The sequence below is a fragment of the Sciurus carolinensis genome, chromosome 4, assembly GCF_902686445.1.
Source record: "Sciurus carolinensis chromosome 4, mSciCar1.2, whole genome shotgun sequence".
Lineage (NCBI taxonomy): Eukaryota > Metazoa > Chordata > Mammalia > Rodentia > Sciuridae > Sciurus > Sciurus carolinensis.
Window position 1 is genome coordinate 93006468 of NC_062216.1, and position 16961 is coordinate 93023428.

At 37.6% G+C, this 16961-nt stretch overlaps 1 protein-coding gene across 4 annotated transcripts in view; it reads right to left on the bottom strand.

The window, feature by feature from the left end:
• Tm7sf3 (transmembrane 7 superfamily member 3) overlaps positions 1 to 16961 on the bottom strand; it is a 42392-nt gene that overhangs the window by 19757 nt on the left and 5674 nt on the right. For 2 of the 4 annotated variants that reach the window (XM_047549909.1, XM_047549910.1), the window contains 4 exons: positions 11289 to 11443; positions 7514 to 7664; positions 4134 to 4254; positions 2453 to 2624 (listed from right to left, as the gene is read on the bottom strand). In XM_047549909.1, coding sequence (XP_047405865.1) covers positions 2453 to 2624; positions 4134 to 4254; positions 7514 to 7664; positions 11289 to 11443 — 599 coding nt within the window. Of the gene's footprint in view, positions 1 to 2452; positions 2625 to 4133; positions 4255 to 7513; positions 7665 to 7943; positions 8152 to 11288; positions 11444 to 16961 lie in introns of all 4 variants that reach the window. The other 2 variants (XM_047549911.1, XM_047549912.1) reach the window with 2 other exon arrangements.

The window sequence follows — 16961 nt, forward strand, 5'->3', positions numbered from 1 at the left end:
TACATGGTTTATATGTGCTAATATAAGCAACTTCTTACCTAAAATACTCCGAAGTTTTCATTTAGTATGTTAAATGACAGTAAAATCTAATATAAATAAAATCTAATCTGATACTAATAAAAATAGTGTGTAAATGCTGGTTAGGACAAAGTAAAAAATTTTATTTGTTAGATTTCTTTTCTTTTTTTTTTGGTAGCAGGGTATTGAACTAGGCATGCTTAACCACTGAGCCACATCCCCGGCTCTTTTCAATTTTTATTTTGAGACAGGGTCTCACTAAATTGCTGAGGTTGGCTTGAAGTTGGAATCCTCCTGCCTCAGCCTCCCAAGTCACTGGGTTACAGGCATGTGCCACAGCACCTGGCCATTTGTTATATTTTAAATAACACGAAGGCAAGAATCATAGTTAATTTGCTCACTACTCTTTCTTTAGTACTCAGCAAAATTACAAGCACAAAATATTCAACAAATGTACGCTCAATATAAACATATTGAGCTCAATATAACCATAAGACATAGGACTGTATTATAACTAATATGTGAGGAAATTAAATATTTGAGTTTCCAAAGTAATAGTCATAAGCCTCCTAGAAGGGTATCACTTTCTAAATTATTGCTCAGCCTTCAAAATACATGCTCTCTGGACAAAGGATTAGTCAAGCTTAACAAAATGTTAATCTTACCACCTATATTCCCAAGTTTTTATCATGCAAAATTTAAACTATACAAAAAAGCTGAAGGAATGATACAATAAATAAACTGTATACCATGTAATTGTCAATATTTTTACAATATTTGCTTTTCTATTGCTCCCTCCTTCACTTCTATTTTTTTCTCCTGAAGAACTATTTTAAAGTAAATTATAGACATCATGATATTTTACTTCTAAATACTTCAGTATACAGGTCCTAAAAAACAGTATTTCTCAAACATCATGTGCCTGTGAATCACCAGGGGAATCTAGTTAAATGACTAATTCTGTCAGTCAAAGGTGGCTTTTGTTGCTTTTCTAACAATCTCTAGGTGCTGGCAACACTCTGCATGCATCCACCACATTCTGAGCAGCAAAGTACTAAGAACAGTCTCCTACCTCACCCCAATGCCTTGGCTCATTTAAGAAAGTTAATAATTTCTCATTATCTAATACAAGTACACATTTTTTCCTTAATATCTTCTACAGCTCTAACACCCAAGTTTCATGTCTGTTTTGCATTTACAATCTCAGTAATCTCAAACAGTCCTTCCCACCACCCTCTCCAACCTACCCGCCACTTGATGATTTTTAAAGAGATTAAGTCAGCAGTGTTATAGAATATACCACATTCTGGGTTTGTCAGATTGTGCTCAAGGTCTAACTTGTCCTTTTAATCCTTGTATTTCCTATAAACAGAGAACCAAATGGAATGAACAGTACTTCTTAATTTGTGAGTAAGCATGATGAGTTTTGTTGTATTAAGGCTCCTCAGAATTGAGCAATGGCATCCAGGTGATACAGCAACAAAATAAGAGCTTACTCTTCAATAGACTATGCCTGCAGGCTAATCATAATACACCATTTCAATCACTTCTTTCTACATAACCTGGTGATCTATTAACCTTTTAGGAAGAATCATAGCAGTCTAGAAAAACCCCACCCATCAACCATGACTGAAGGATGACCTTGTATGGTATACTGCTATCAAGTACCTTGCAAGATATGAAGTTAAAATCCTAGCCTCCACAAAAGCAATCAAGAGTATTGAGTCTTAAACTCTAATAAACACAGGAATCACCTGGGGGATTATAAAATGCAAATTCCAATTCAGTAGTTCCAAGGTAGAGCCTAAGAATCTGCAGTTCTAACAAATTCCCAAAAGATGCCAGGGTTGCTGGTCTGGGGTCCACACCTGGAGTAGCTAGGATTTACAAGAATTTGAAAGCTCAGAAAAAAACTTTTGCTTTAAGTTACAAACTGTGAGCTTAGGTTCAAATATTAATACCAATAGTAATTTCTCATTATTATTTAAACATTATAACCTCCATACTTGCCAAACATTTTTAGCTAATAGTTATGGGAGTACACAGAAAATCACTATACTTTCCCTCTGTATCTCAAGATAATTAGACATAGTGGCTGCAGCTAAAATGTAATGTAATTTACCTGCATCCCCCCAAAGGCCAACATCATTCTGGGATATCGCTAGCAGTGATTCCCCAAATGATAACAAAATAAAAGAGAATAAAGTGGTTATCCCCAAAAGATCAAGAAAACAGTAAAGAAATAAGCTTGGGGGCTGGAGATATAGCTCAGTTGGCAGAGTGCTTGCCTCACAAGCACCAGGCCCTGGGTTCAATCCCCAGCACCACAAAAAAAAAAAAAAAAAAAGAAATAAGCTTAGTAAGTAAGTTCTCCCCTCCTCAACTCTTACAAAGGTGTCACAATCTAGCACATGACCATGAGACTCAGATTTACCTTGACAGCACTGGCCTTCACCTGGGGCACCTGGGCCATCCGCTGCATGTGCTGGAGCAACCCGTCCTCAGTGAGGTCATTCTCAGGCAGGAAATACTGATACACATCATACTGCAACCTCCACCTGAAGTCCTGTCCTGTCCCCACGTCACACGGCGGAGGATCTGCACCTCTAAAGTCAACCAATAGAACTGAATCAATCTCATGAGATGCAAGCCACATCTACAAAAAGGAACCAAGAGCTCTAACTTCAAACTTCTGCAACAATTTCAATTTAACAGTTCACCTTTTGCAACAGCATAATTGGTATTGTTTTGAAAAATAACATGCTGTTATGAACTGAATGTTGTTCTTACCCAAAAATTCATCTTGAAGTCCTAACCCCTAAGGTAATGGTATTAGAAAGTGGGCCTTTGGGAGATAATTAGGTCATGAGGGTGGAGCTCTACTAAGTGGGATTAGTGCCCTTATAAGAGACCCCAGAGAGCTCTCTATCATTTTCTGTCTTGTTAAGGATATTGCAACTGAAAGAGGGCATGTTCCAGAACCCAACTGTGCTGGCATCCTGATCTTGGACTGCTAGCTTCTAGAACTGTGAGAAATAAATGTCCATTTTTTTATCCAGTCTACAGTACAAGTTGGCCATCCTTAATCCAAAACTCCAAAATCCAAAATGTTCTGAAATCTGGAACGTCTTGAACAAAGACATAATGCTCAAAACATTTCAGATTTTGATTTTCAGATTAAGGATACACAATGAGTAAAACCTAAGCAAATATTCCCAAATCCAAAAAACATCCATTATCTGAAACACTTGTGATCTCAAGTATTTCAGAGAAGGATACTTAACCTGTACTTTGTTGTAACAGTACTAAGAGGCAAGTGCAGTTAAATAACCAAATTCCAAAGTCAGGTCTACAGTGAACTGCCAGCTGTGTCATTTGGTAGCTGTGCACAAGTGGACAGATCAATGAACCTCAATAACCCTCAGAAAACCTCTCTGTAAAATAAAAGGCAATTGCCCCTTCTTCATAAGATGGTTAGGATTAAATGACAAAGAATATATACCACTCAGTACAGCATGATACACAGTACTGAGTGCCACATGGAGAATTCTAATGTTTTTCAACAGAATTATTGCTGTTAAAACAGAAACTGAGAGTCAGGCACAGTGGTGGTCACTGTAATCCCAGCAACTCAGGAGGCTGAAGCACAAGTTAGAGGCTGGCTCAGCAACTTAGTGAGATCCTGTCTCAAAATTAAAATATAAAAAGGGCTGGGGATATAACCCAGTGACAAAGCACCCCTAGGTTCAATCCCCAGTTCAAAAAAAAAAAAGAAACTGAGGTAGTTTTAATTTTTAAAAATCTAAGGATTTTTAAAAGGATATTTTATAAAAGGATATTTCAGAGCTATAGAACACTTTCTATATTAAAATGCATTATAAAAATTAAGATGTACTTCCAAATTCATAATAGACACATCTGGTTCTTCAAATAAAGAATGAAAGAGTAAAACAATTACAAATGATAGTTCAAATATTAGTAATGAAGTTTAAGTTATACCAATTTCTTTCCCCCCCCAAATAATTCAATTTCACTACAGAGAACTATGAATCTCAAAGTTTGCTGAATAGTCAGGACTATTCTAAAAACAATTTTAGGAGACAAAGATGTCATACCTTGCATAGCCTAGGTTTGCTGGAGCAAACTTGATAGTTGTTTCAAAGAAATTATACTCCAAGTAAATGTTGGGATCAATATCTAAATCAAACTCCAAATTACAGCCTCCAGGGATAGGATCTGGATGAAAAATAGAAAAGTTACTGATGAAGAACATTTACATATCCAAATCATGCTCAGAAAAACAGAATGTTAACAAGAACTTCTCATATGAAGTCAAATATAAACACAGAGCTTCTACTTTTATACTATTTCATGGACTTGGTTAAAGAGGGCAAAGTTCATGAGAATGAGGACCCTAGACCAGGGACAGCACATCTTTTCTTTTGTAAAAGAACAGTGACTATTTCAGGCTTTGCAGGTCTGAGGGTCTCTATGGCAACCCTGCCCTTGTGACCCAAAAGCAGCCACAAACAATACACAAGTGAACAGCAACCAGCTGTGTTTAAAAAAGTTTTATGCACGAAGACAAGCTGGATCTGGCTTGCCATTTATAGCATGCTAATCTCTAGAGTTTAAAAAGCCAAGAGACAGATTTTTAAACTGAGGTTCAAAAATGGGTTTCAGGGGCTCCATGAACACCCTGAAATTGTATGCCAAATATTGAATTTGTAAATTTCCTTGGAAGAGAAGTTTTTATTGTATTGTAGAGTCTGTGACCCAAAAAATGCTTAAAACCCTGAAGATGGGGCAGCTGGCGAGGGCAGGGGGGATCACTGCCAATAGAAAGGGAACTCCATAAGTAACAGAGGTATGGGTATCCAGCCAGACATGGCGGCACACATTTATAAGCCCAGTGAATTTGGAGGCTGAGGCAGGAGGATCACAATTTCAAGGCCACCCTCAACAAGACCCTAAGCAACTTAGTGAGACCCTGTCTCAAAATTAAAAAAAATTAAAAGGGCTGAGGATGTAGCTCAGTGGTTGAGTACTCCTAGATTCAATTCCCTATACCGAAAATAAGAAATAAAAGAGGTAGGGGCATCCATTTTTTATTTTTCATATGCCTCTTTGAATAGAGAGAAAAATGGTGTCATCCTCACTACTGGAACTGTATATATATAAAAGAGTAAAAAATAAAAGACCCCAAGAACATTTATGGGAATAGCACATATGTAATTCAACACAAGATAAATTTTGGCAGTTTGACAATAATGTGGCTGAAACAGCTCTTGCTAAGAATCATACTGATGACCTTTAAGCATGACAAAACTTAAAGAAGTCATTTGACATTAGCTCAACTCCATATGAAGAACTGTGTATTATGCATTCATGTGGAGTGGCTGAGATAAGACAGAGCAGGTAAACCAATTTAAAGATTTAAATCACAACTTCATACACTCATCCATTCATTCCCACAGTTGAGTCTTGGTTTCCACAAACTGCTGGAATTCTGGTGATGGGCTTCCCCTGGTGAGATCTGAGATGGAATACAGTATACATTTATGCTTCAATATTATCTGGAATCTTCCTTACAATTTTGAGCTGTCTTTTTTATATTCTCCTTTCTCTGCACTGACAAATATCTACAAGAAAATGATAAGCATCCCACCTGAAGCTCTACTTTTTTTGGAGGGAGTTGGGGATTACGCTGTCCTTAATGGAAGCCTGAAGTCTATGGATTTTTTGTTTGTTTGTGGTACCAGGGATTGAACTCAGGGGCATTTAACCACCAGGCCACAGCCCTAGGCCTTCTGAGACAGGGTCTCACTAAGTTGCTTAGGGCCTTGCTAAGTGGCTGCAGCTCGCTTTGAACTTGTGACCCTCCTGCCTCAGCCTCCTGAACCACTGGGATTACAGACATGCACCACCGTGCCCAGTGAGTCCATAGCTTTTTACTAGGTAATAACTCTTTATTAAAAATAACATTTCCTTTCCTGATTCTGATAATCATTCAGATTCTACCTCCTTTACTACCCATCACTCTTCTCCTTCCCTTTATCCCTAAATTTTAAAAGTGACCTAAATCCCCTCACCTCACCTGTACTGCTCAATCACGGTAATCTCGTTTTCATCCCTCCTACCTATGCCACTAAAATGACTCCCATTAAAAGCCACTACTCATGCTTCATTACTATCAGATGGACACTTCTGGTCACTTCTCTGGAGCCCTCTGCAGAGTACTATTCTCCTCTCCTTACTAAGGCTGTACCTCTGAGCTCTCCTCCTACCTTCAAAACTACATCTCAGTAGTTTTCTTGCACTTATTCCTCAGTAGTTAATATCCCCCAGAAATGGTGTCTGACAAATGGTAGAAACTAGTAAAGTATCTGCCATTTCCCCCTAGATTTCTAAGTACATGCCTGGACAATTTCACTCACAGCATGGCTCTTCCTAACAGCTCTTTTGCTTTCACTCCTCCACTCCAGGTCCATATTTTAACTGTCCACTATGCACTGCCATCTGTATGTCCTACAAGCATCTGAGACTCATTGTGTCTCAAACTGAAGTCGCCATCTATTCCATCCCACCCCATAAAACATCCAGTACGACAACCCTGTTCCTCTGCCAACTCCCATCACTACCTCCAAGTTGTCCATATAGGAAGTCTATGTACCCCTCTAATAATCCAAAACCACTGGTCATTGTGTCTTATCAATGCTACCTTCCAAACATCTTCAGACCAGCCCCTCTTCTCCACCCAATCTTGTGGCCTCAGTTCTGATCTTCATTTCCCACTCTGAGTCCTCAAAGCTTTACTGAGTCCTGACTCTACTGTGCCCTCTCCAATCCACTCCCAACACTGGCTCCAGGGTTAGTGTTCCAAGATGAAATGGACCACATCATTCCTCTGCCTGAAAACTCTGTGCTTCCTTAGAACTGACCTCAGGATAGAAAGCAAACTTCACACTGTATAAGGCCCTTCACACTCTAGTTCCAGTCACACCCACCTGCCACACTCCTTCTTCAGAACATTAAGCTCACTGCTTCCTCAACTTAGAAGAATTAACAAACTGCCAAGTTCTGTGTTTTGCCTTTCTGTTTCTGCTTTTCCAAGAGCTCCTTAAATGTATTCTCCCTGTCACCACCTGAGCTTTCATTCGTCATGCTAATTCTTGGGCTCAAGAGGGGTGGGAGGGGTGGGGGGGAAGGGAAAAAAAAATAATGAATCAAACATCATTGTCCTATGTAAACGTATGATTACACAAATGGTATGCCTTGACTCCATGTACAAATAGAGAAACAACATGTATCCCATTTGTATACAATTAAAAAAAAAATCTCTCAAAAAAAAAATTCTTGGGCTCTTGAACATTTCTGATTAAATAGCACTTGAAATAGCACTTGTAATAAACAATCATAATAGGATAATTTTCCTTAAATTTTCACAAACACATCCCATATTCCACAGAGTAATAGAGAATCAAAGACAGGTTACCTCTTTCTGAGTAAGAGAGTGGAACGGCCACATTTTGAACAGGTTCTGTATCTGTGGTCTCCAAATACCAAGTGCACATACTCTGCTCTGGTTTAAGAATAAAAACCAGGCCTTTGTCATTGCCTGTTCCTGAGGTATTGGGAAGAATCGTCTGCAATTAGGAAAAAAAGTCATCATGAACAGAGTTGAACAAAACACATAGAGCTGATCTAGTTTGCAGGCCCTATTCCAAATATTCTTGAAACAAAAATGGGTGGAAAAAACCAGCCCTTTCTTAAATAATTTAGGAATTCTTTTCATCCCTATGTTCACATGATCACATCTGTACACAGAATTCTTTAAAAAACACTATTGTCTTAGTCAATTTGGGCTGCTATAACAAAGCATCATGGATTAGGTTGTATATAAAGAACAAAAACTTATTTCTTACAGTTCCAGAGGCTGGAAGTCTGAGATCAGAATGTCAGCACGGTTAAGTTCGGTGAGGACTCTTCCAGGTTGCAAACTGCCAACTTCTGGCTGCCTCCTCACATAGCAGAAGGGGCAGGAAGCTCTCTGGACCCTCTTGTACAAGGGCACCAATCCCATTTATGAGGACTCTGCTCTCAGGACCTAATACCTTCCACAGGCCCCACTTCCTAATACCAAGACACCAGGGGTTAGGATTTTAACATATGAATTTGGGGAGGACATATTCACTCCATAACAAAGATCTCTGATCAGGAATTACACAGTGCATTTTGCAAGCATTTCAATTCACCTGAGTTAAAATTTACTAAGTACTGAGACTACCAAGACAAAAATATAAGTCCCAGAAGCTTTTTGTAACTAACATATTATAAACTGCACATGAAGTATATTATTTGATAAGTTTTGATACATGCAAACACCTGTGAAACCATCATCAATTCAAGACAATTAATGTATGTATATGCATGACTCCAAAGTTTCCTGTGCCCCTTCCCAATCCTTCCCTACACTCCTCCCCTCTCCCATCCCCCAATCCCATCTGTTTAGAAATCTTTTTTAATAATAAAATGCTTTTTTAATAATAAAACATTAAGGAGGCAAACTCAGAGTGCTCTTTTAAAATTAAAAAAAGCGGGGGGGGGGGGAGAAAAAGGAATCAGATTCAATCTGACAAGCATACATAAGAATGACTCACATATTAATTAACTATCGGCTCAATGGCTTCCAAGAACCAACTGACTGTCATGATGACCCAAAAACCCAACGGTTTCTAGGATACAAGAAACAAACAACTCTCACACAGACCTCTCATTTCTAGTTGCAGGCAGTTCGGGTCATCACCTTCTAAGCAGTATGAATAGTGGAAGTAAAAGTGGCCCAAGAAATGAAAACCATTCTAACTAAAATCTTTTCTACATGGAATCAATGCCCAAGATGCGGTTTATCCTGACCTCTTTGCCACTTATTATGTCAACATTTTTTTATCAAAGATCTGTTTCCTCAAATGTAGGAACAGGTATTATAACTACTTCATTGAGCTGTGTGAAAATTAACGATATGGAAAACCAAACAGGTGTTCCTAACCAGGGGCCAGAGGCCCCCAAGAAAATGTGTTTCTCTGGGAGAGAGTTCATGAACAAGCAGTCCCTGGCTTCCGGAGCTTAAGAAACACAGGCTTAGCACATAGAAAGCATTCGGTAAACTTAAATGCCTTTCCCAGTCTCTCTCTTATTGTCTTTGTTATCAAAAGAATCCTATCATTTGTGACAACATGGGAACTGCAGATCATTATGTTCTGTGAAATTAGCAAGGCACAGAAAGATAATACCGTATGATCACTCACATACAGAATCTCAACAAGTTGGTCTCACACAAGTTGAGAGGAGAATGGTGGTTACCAGAGGCTGGGGAGAGTAGATGGGGAGAAGTTGATAGTGGGAACTAAGTTATAGTTAGATAAGAGCAAGTTCTGGTGTACTACTGCCCAAAAGAATGAGTACAGGTAATGATAAAGTACTGTTTCCAAAAGCTAAAAGGAGTTTGAATATTTTCACCATGAAGAAAAGATAGATGTTTGAGGAGGTATGTTTAACCTGGTTTAAACATTACTCAATGTATACATGTATCAAAAAACCACAGGGCACCCCATAAATATGTATGATTGCTAGGGTTTATTTATCAGTCAAAATAAATTTAAACTTAGTTAAAATAAATAAATAGTATCTTTGCTGTGGTACCATTAAGGAAATCACATTATTTGTCCACTAATTTTTTTTAAAAAAGAAAAAAATCATTTATGTGTCTTAATTACTATGCGTCCTTTATAAGAACATAAACAGGAAATTTTCTTCTGAATTAGTGCCAAAAAAACTTAAGTCTCCCTTGATGAATTGATGTGTTTCTTACTTAACACACAGCTATGAAATTTAACATACTTTCTTTCTACTCTGGTTGCAAAGAACACGGGGGCGGGGGAATCAATGTATAGGTTAGGATACTAGAATCCCTTACAATTAAATTATTTCTTCCTCTTTTTGTTTGACCCAACTCCTCTATTTCTAGTGTAATAACTATCCTCTCCCTATTACCCACCCCCTACAATTTCAAAACTTTCATGGAAGGGACAGAAAGGCAGAAATAAAAAAATACAAAATATTTAGTAGGAAAAACAGTATTACCAATGACTATAAAACTGCATATGCACTGGGTTGAGACAAGTTTGTTAACCAAATTCCAGAACATCATAAGACAGGCTTAGAATAAATAAAAAGTATCACTTCACACGGCAAAATTCATTCATTAGTCTAAGGACTCATGTAGACTAAATGGAAATAATTTGTAAAAAAAAAAAAAAAAAAAAAAAAAGATCACCATAAATGACTGATCCTCAACAGCTTAAGTTAATCCAAGGCATTTAAAAACTTTCCAAAGCTGATGTTTAGCTTAAGGGGTTAGTGATGACATCTACAGTAGAGTTCTTAACCCTGCTGGATGTGTAAAGCAGGGCTAGATGAACCAGGTGTTAGAATTCCTTCATTTGGTTCAAAGCCAACCTCAGCAACTTAGCAAGCAAGACCCTGCCTCAAAATAAATTTTTTTTTCAAAAAGGGTAAGGGATGTGGCTCAGTGGTTAATGCCCCTGGGTTCAATCTCCAGTACCAAAAAAAAAAAAAAAAAAAAAAAAAAAAAATCATTTGTTTACCTGAAAAACTCCAAAAGATAAAGCTGATCATATAGGGTTCTCAGTAAACTATAATAAATAGCTAAACGATAAGGGAAACACATTAAAATATATTATCAGAAATATTATTAAGAGCCCATAAGAGTGAGAAAGTGAAATGAGAAAAAGTTAAGTGCAGAGAAGAGACATCATGCACAGGGCCCTTCGCCCATGATACAGCTCTCCAGCTCTAAATCAGAGGCCCCCACGCTGAGAAGAGGCCTAAGAAGCTGGGCCTAATCCCAGTGACATGGGAGGATGAGGCAGGAGGATCACAAACTGAGGCCAGCCTCAGCAATTTAGTGAAAATCTGCCTCAAAGTAAAAAATTTTTTTTAAATGGCTGGGGATGTGGCTCAGGGGTAAAGCATCCCTAGGTTTAATCCTCGGAATCAAAACAACGACAACAAAAAAAGGTGAGGTACTAACGTCTGCTGCTCTCAATTATTAACCTGACAACTCAAACACAATCTTTTTAAGACAAAAGACATAAACATAAAGAGACATCAAATTTTAATACTTATACTACATGTAAGACCTAAATATACACGAATGATTTTTTGCTGAAATAATTCTTTTTACATACCTGAGAAAAAGAAAGTGTTGTATTCCGATACTGTGAGTGTATTTGGAAAATAAGGAAAGTCACATTACTTGAAATATGACGCAAAATAGCTTCCTCTGGAAAGGGCCTGTTGAGCTCGAAGTATCTAAATTTCCCCACTGAAAATTCGAGAAAACCTACAATGGGAGAAACTTTTCATTATAATACACTATCTCAAATTTCAATTTGTAGACATAACATTCAAAACTAATGTAGAAAGCTAACTTAACACTCAGAAAAACTCCTTGTGGTAAATATTGTGGCCTAGATGTCATTGATAAGGACAATGAAGCTTTAAAGGTAAAGAAGGGTCTGGGGATGTGGCTCCATGGTAGAGCTCTTGCCTAGCATGTGCAAGGCCCTATGTTCATCAGCACCAGGAGAGAGAGGAAGGAAGGATGGAAAGCAGAGCAGTCCACATGAGGTCATTCAGCTAGGAAATGATGGAGCAGAAAACTAGAATGGATGAAAGGTATTTCAAAAGAGATGAACGGCTAGGTGTGGTGGTATACACCTGAATCCCAGAGCTCGGGAGGCTGAGGCAGGAGGATACCAAGGTCAAAGTCAACACCTCAATTTAGCGAGGCCCTAAGCAACTTAGTGAGACTCTGCCTCAAAATAAAATATAAAAAAGGGTTAGGGATGTGGCTCAGTGATTGACTGTCCTGGGTTCAATCCTCAGTATGGGGGGTGTGTGTGAACAATATTAAGTGCTGAGGATGGCCACCAAGACCCCAAAAAATTTTCCATCTGGTAGAAAAACAACAACTGTCTTTGGAACAGTATCTCCAAATTTAAGGATAAACAATTCTCTTGAGGTTCATGAGATGTGCTATCACGAATGTGCTATTAAAGAGTACAGTCTAGTGAATTCTGAGAGAAATAGGGCATCAGTTTAATGTCAGAGGTTGTAACTGTGATATTTTAGGGTAGTTACTGAATTGTTGTAAGTTTCAATCTCCTCATCTATCAAATGGGGTCTGTAAAATTAACTTGCAAAAGCAAGTACCATCAATGTTGACAAAAATGTTCCTTGAGTACCTACAACAGACAATCATGAACCTCAGGCATTCAGGAAAGGGAACTTTTTGATCATTTGCACAAGGATCAAGCCCACAGTTAAAACAAGAGACAGGTTTTAACAAAGATAGTTTCCCAACACCTCATCCAGACCTTTCCCGTCTGTCGACCTGCCCCTATTGTCTGGGTAGTTAACTCACTCATTCTGTCCGTGGTCCTCTCTTGGCAGCACACCAGTTCTTTTTCCAATCTAATTCTCAAGAAACCCACTAAATTAGGTTGCTTTTACTTATGTGTGGCCCTGGATTGCCACAACAGCCCCACCCTCTAGTCAGTATGTACCTGCATAAATAGCAAAAGAGTTCCCAAGCATTACATTACCAGTCCTGGGGGTTCACATCTAAAAGTAAGTGGGAAAAGATTTTAAGTTTAATACAGATGAAAAGGAGTTGATGACGTGTACAAATGATGCTAAGACTAGAAAAATGATTAGTCTATAAATTTCCCCCAAACCCTGTTGTGCTATTACCTTCATGACTTAATGTTTTTATAAAAATTGATAGGAAAAAGGTATTTGTGTTTATGATTTAATTTCTCAAAGTTCAGAGAAAAATTAATAGTTGTAGCCATGACAGATGGAGATGGCATATTTTCTCCTATTTACATAACCAGAAAGAATATTTTATGTATACCAAACTCCAACTGGAATAGAGGTAAAACTTTAGGGAAGAGCTAGGAAAATTTGGCTAGGGACATCTGGGACATATAATGAGTTTGTAGTTTTGTTTTAATTAAAGGGAAACAGGAAAAACATTTTTATAATTTTCCAGGCCTTTCCATAATCATGATTATTTTCTTAGGAAACAAAACTACACATAAAACTAAATGCATCTCAGTAAGTGGCACTAAAATTGTCTGTTTTGTACTTTAATTTTGGTCCCATCTATCATCCATCTTCTAAGTCTTAAAAATACCCATTCTGTTCTGTCAGACTAAAACAGTTATCAGTCTGTTTTCCTAGGAATTAACTGGATCTCCATCTTTTTACGGGCTGAAGCCTGAAGTTCATCTACCATCCTATCCTTTCTTGTTTCATTTTTGGGTTTTCCCTTTTTTTTCTCCTTTCCCCATTTGGCAAATATTCATGAAGTACTTGTGAAATAGTCCCTCTGGCTGTTAGGCATTGTAAACAAAACTGATAGAAGCAACTTTAAAAGGTTATCAAAGACTTCTGTCATTAGAACTTAAATTTGCCCTTCGACATATTTTAGAATGTCTATCTCCCAAAACATGAACCTTGAACCAGAACAGTACATAGCCTTAAAAGCCCTGGAACAGATTGACATTGTCAGTAATGAAGTCTTAGTAGTAAATTTTCCAAAACTTTTTTTTGGGGGAGGCAGGTGAGGGGTGGTACCAGGGATCGAACTCAGGGACACTCCACCACTAAGCCACATCCCCAGCCCTATTCTGTATTTTATTTAGAGATAGGGTCTCACTGAGTTGCTTAGCGCCTCGCTTTTGCTAAGACTGGTTTTGAACTCTCGATCATCCTGCCTCAGGCCTACTGAGTCCCTAGGATTACAGGCGTGCACCACCAGCCTGGCTTCCTGACCTTTCTTTATCCTATCACCTAGAGGTAAGCATGAATCACTACTCAGAATTAGAAAAACCTCAGAAAGATGGTAAAGAAACACAGGATCATGGAAATTTAAAAATATTATTAGACAACTTGTGACTTGACAAAATAAACAGGGGTATCAAAAGCAGGTATGTTAAGTTACTTTGCTTTACATGTTTCCTTGTTTCTATAGTGATCATGAGTTAGCCAAAGGAATTTAATGATTAGAAAACAAGCCTCCATCCTCGATGGCACTCAAAGTACAAGATCTACCCTGAGTTCACATTTTAAATTATTTTTTTTCCTTTAGAATTTTCAATGCTTTTATTAGTACATTGTAGTTAAACATAATAGTTGGGTACATTTTGACATAATCAAATATGCATGGAATTTAATTTGTTCTATTTCAATCCCAGGGGGCCTCCTCTTTTTCTCCCCTCCTTCCTCCCCCTATTTCCCTTCTTCTACTCCACTGGTCTTCCTTCTACTTATTTATCTATTTTTAATTAGTGCATTATAGATAAACAAAGGTGAAATTCACTGTGGTATATTTATACATACACGTAGTGTAATTTTGTCAAATCCATTTCATATTTCTCTACCCCTTTCCCATACCTCCTAACTCCCCTAAATCTCCTCCTTACATTTTAAATTCTTAAAACATGCCTGGGTTCAATGCAGGGGGTGGGGGAGACACATAATAAACAAACCTATCATTTGTTTTTCCCTTAAAACATAATATTTTTTAGATACTATATAGTCTTTATTTTTAAAAGGTACAAAATACAATACATTGTGCATAAATCATCACTATTAGTTTGGTATACAACTGTTCCTCAGCATCCACAAAGGAAGAGTCCAAAACCCTAAAGTATACCAAAATCTGTGCATGCTCAATCCCTTATAAAAAAAAATGGTATAGTTTGCATATAACCAATGCACATCTTCCTATATACTTTAAATCATCTGTGGACTGCTTATAAACCTAATACAATGTGAATATTATATAAATAGTTGTTATACTGTATTGCTAGGAAATGACAAGAAAAGTCTGCACATTTTAGTACAGGCACAATTTTTTTTTTTAAAGAAAATGGAAAATCATTGGTAATTGAATCCATGGATGCAGAACCTACAGATATGGAGGGTTATCTTAGGGCTTAGGCAGATATCAGCATGTGCATTTCCACATATGTGGGGGGAAAAAGAGATGTTCAGCATAGGTTATTTAATAAGTCTTAATACCTTTCCATTTCAACATTGATTATTCTAGTTGTATCATTTTTAAAGTTATTTAGTATTTTATTTTGGAAATGTACCATAATTATCCAACCAATCTCCTAGTGATGAACCTAAAGGCTGTTACTCTTGTACAAATAAGAGATAAAATAGTTCTATTTGTGTCAGTGTGTACTAGCAAGCATGTGGGTCAGGCAATCAGCTCATGTGAGATTTCTCCTGTAACAGATGGCCTTTGATCTTAAGCGGTTAAATTGTATCTAAGACTTATTCTAATCATAGAAATTCAGAAATGAAAACAAACAGCCTAACTGGGTACAATGGTGCATGCCTATTATTCCAACAGCTGGGGAGGCTGAGGCTAGAAGATCTCAAGTTCAAAGTCAGCAATTTAGTGAGATCTTGTCTCAAAATAAAAAATAGGAGGGACCTGGTGGCACACACCTGTAATCCCATCATCTCAGAGGCTAAGGCAGGAGGATCTTGCATTCAAAGCCAGCTTTAGCAATCATGAGGCACTAAGCAACTCAGTGAGAACCTGTCTCTAAATAAAATACAAAATAGGGTTGGGGATGTGACTCAGTGGTTGAGTATCCCTGTACCCCTGAGTTCAATCCCCAGTACCTAGCCCACATGAGAATACATAACGATCAGAACCAGAAAATTAAGCTGAGGTCTCCTTTCAATTTCTTCTTCAAGAAGTACACCTGGCATTTCAGAACAGTTTAAGTTTCATCACTTCCTGGGTCTCCAGAAAGTTACAGCAGGATGATGCTTCACTAGTAGCCATCCCCCACATGACTAGCATGAACCAGGCAGAAACCAGATAATAAAAGGGAGGGACACTATGTATTATTTAAAACCTAGTCACTTGAAAAAATAGGTTAAGTATTAAGAACAAGTATCTCTTAAACTATTATTTTTTTCTTTACACATTTCCTTAGTTTTCAATTTTTCTATAGTGATCATGATATGTTCTTAATATAAACAAGTTATAATATATGCTGGTTGTGTATTACAATATTCTGGAGGTAGTTTAAAAAAAAAAAAAAAATACTGCTGTCTGCGATCTTTTCCAGCCAGTTAAATCAAAATACCTGGGGATAGGGTCTAACTATCAATTTAAAATATATATATATATATATTTATTAAAATACAATGCAGAGAAATCCCTAAAATTAACACATTCATTAAACCATCACCCAAGTCAAGAACCGTCATTCCAGTATCTTGGTGGTCCTCTGTGGCCCCTGCCAATCACTACATCTTCTTTCCTCCCCTAGAAGAAACCATGATTAAACACCAAACACTAGGATCTGGTTTTGGGAATTAAATGAAATTTACACATGAATTCTTTTGTGTCTAGCTTTTTTAATATACTGGGAATTGAACCCAGGGGTGCTCTATCCCTGAGCTACACCCTCAGCCTTTTAAGACCAAGTCTTGCTACATTGCAGCGACTGGCCACAAACTTACAATCCTCTTGTTTTAGCCATTGTAGTCATTGGGATTATAGGCAAGTGCCACTGTATGTCTGGCTTTTTAAAAATCAATATTTTATTTGTAAGATTCATTCTAGGGGCTATAAGTCATCATAATTACTATTGTTGTACATTTCATGAAATTAATACACCACAATGTATCTGTTAATAAATATTTGGGAGGGAATGGGGGTACAGTTCAGTAGTAGAGCACTTGCCTAACATGCCCTAGGACTCTGGGTTTAATATCTAGAACCTTAAAAAAATAAACATTTAGATTATGTCTAGTTCAGA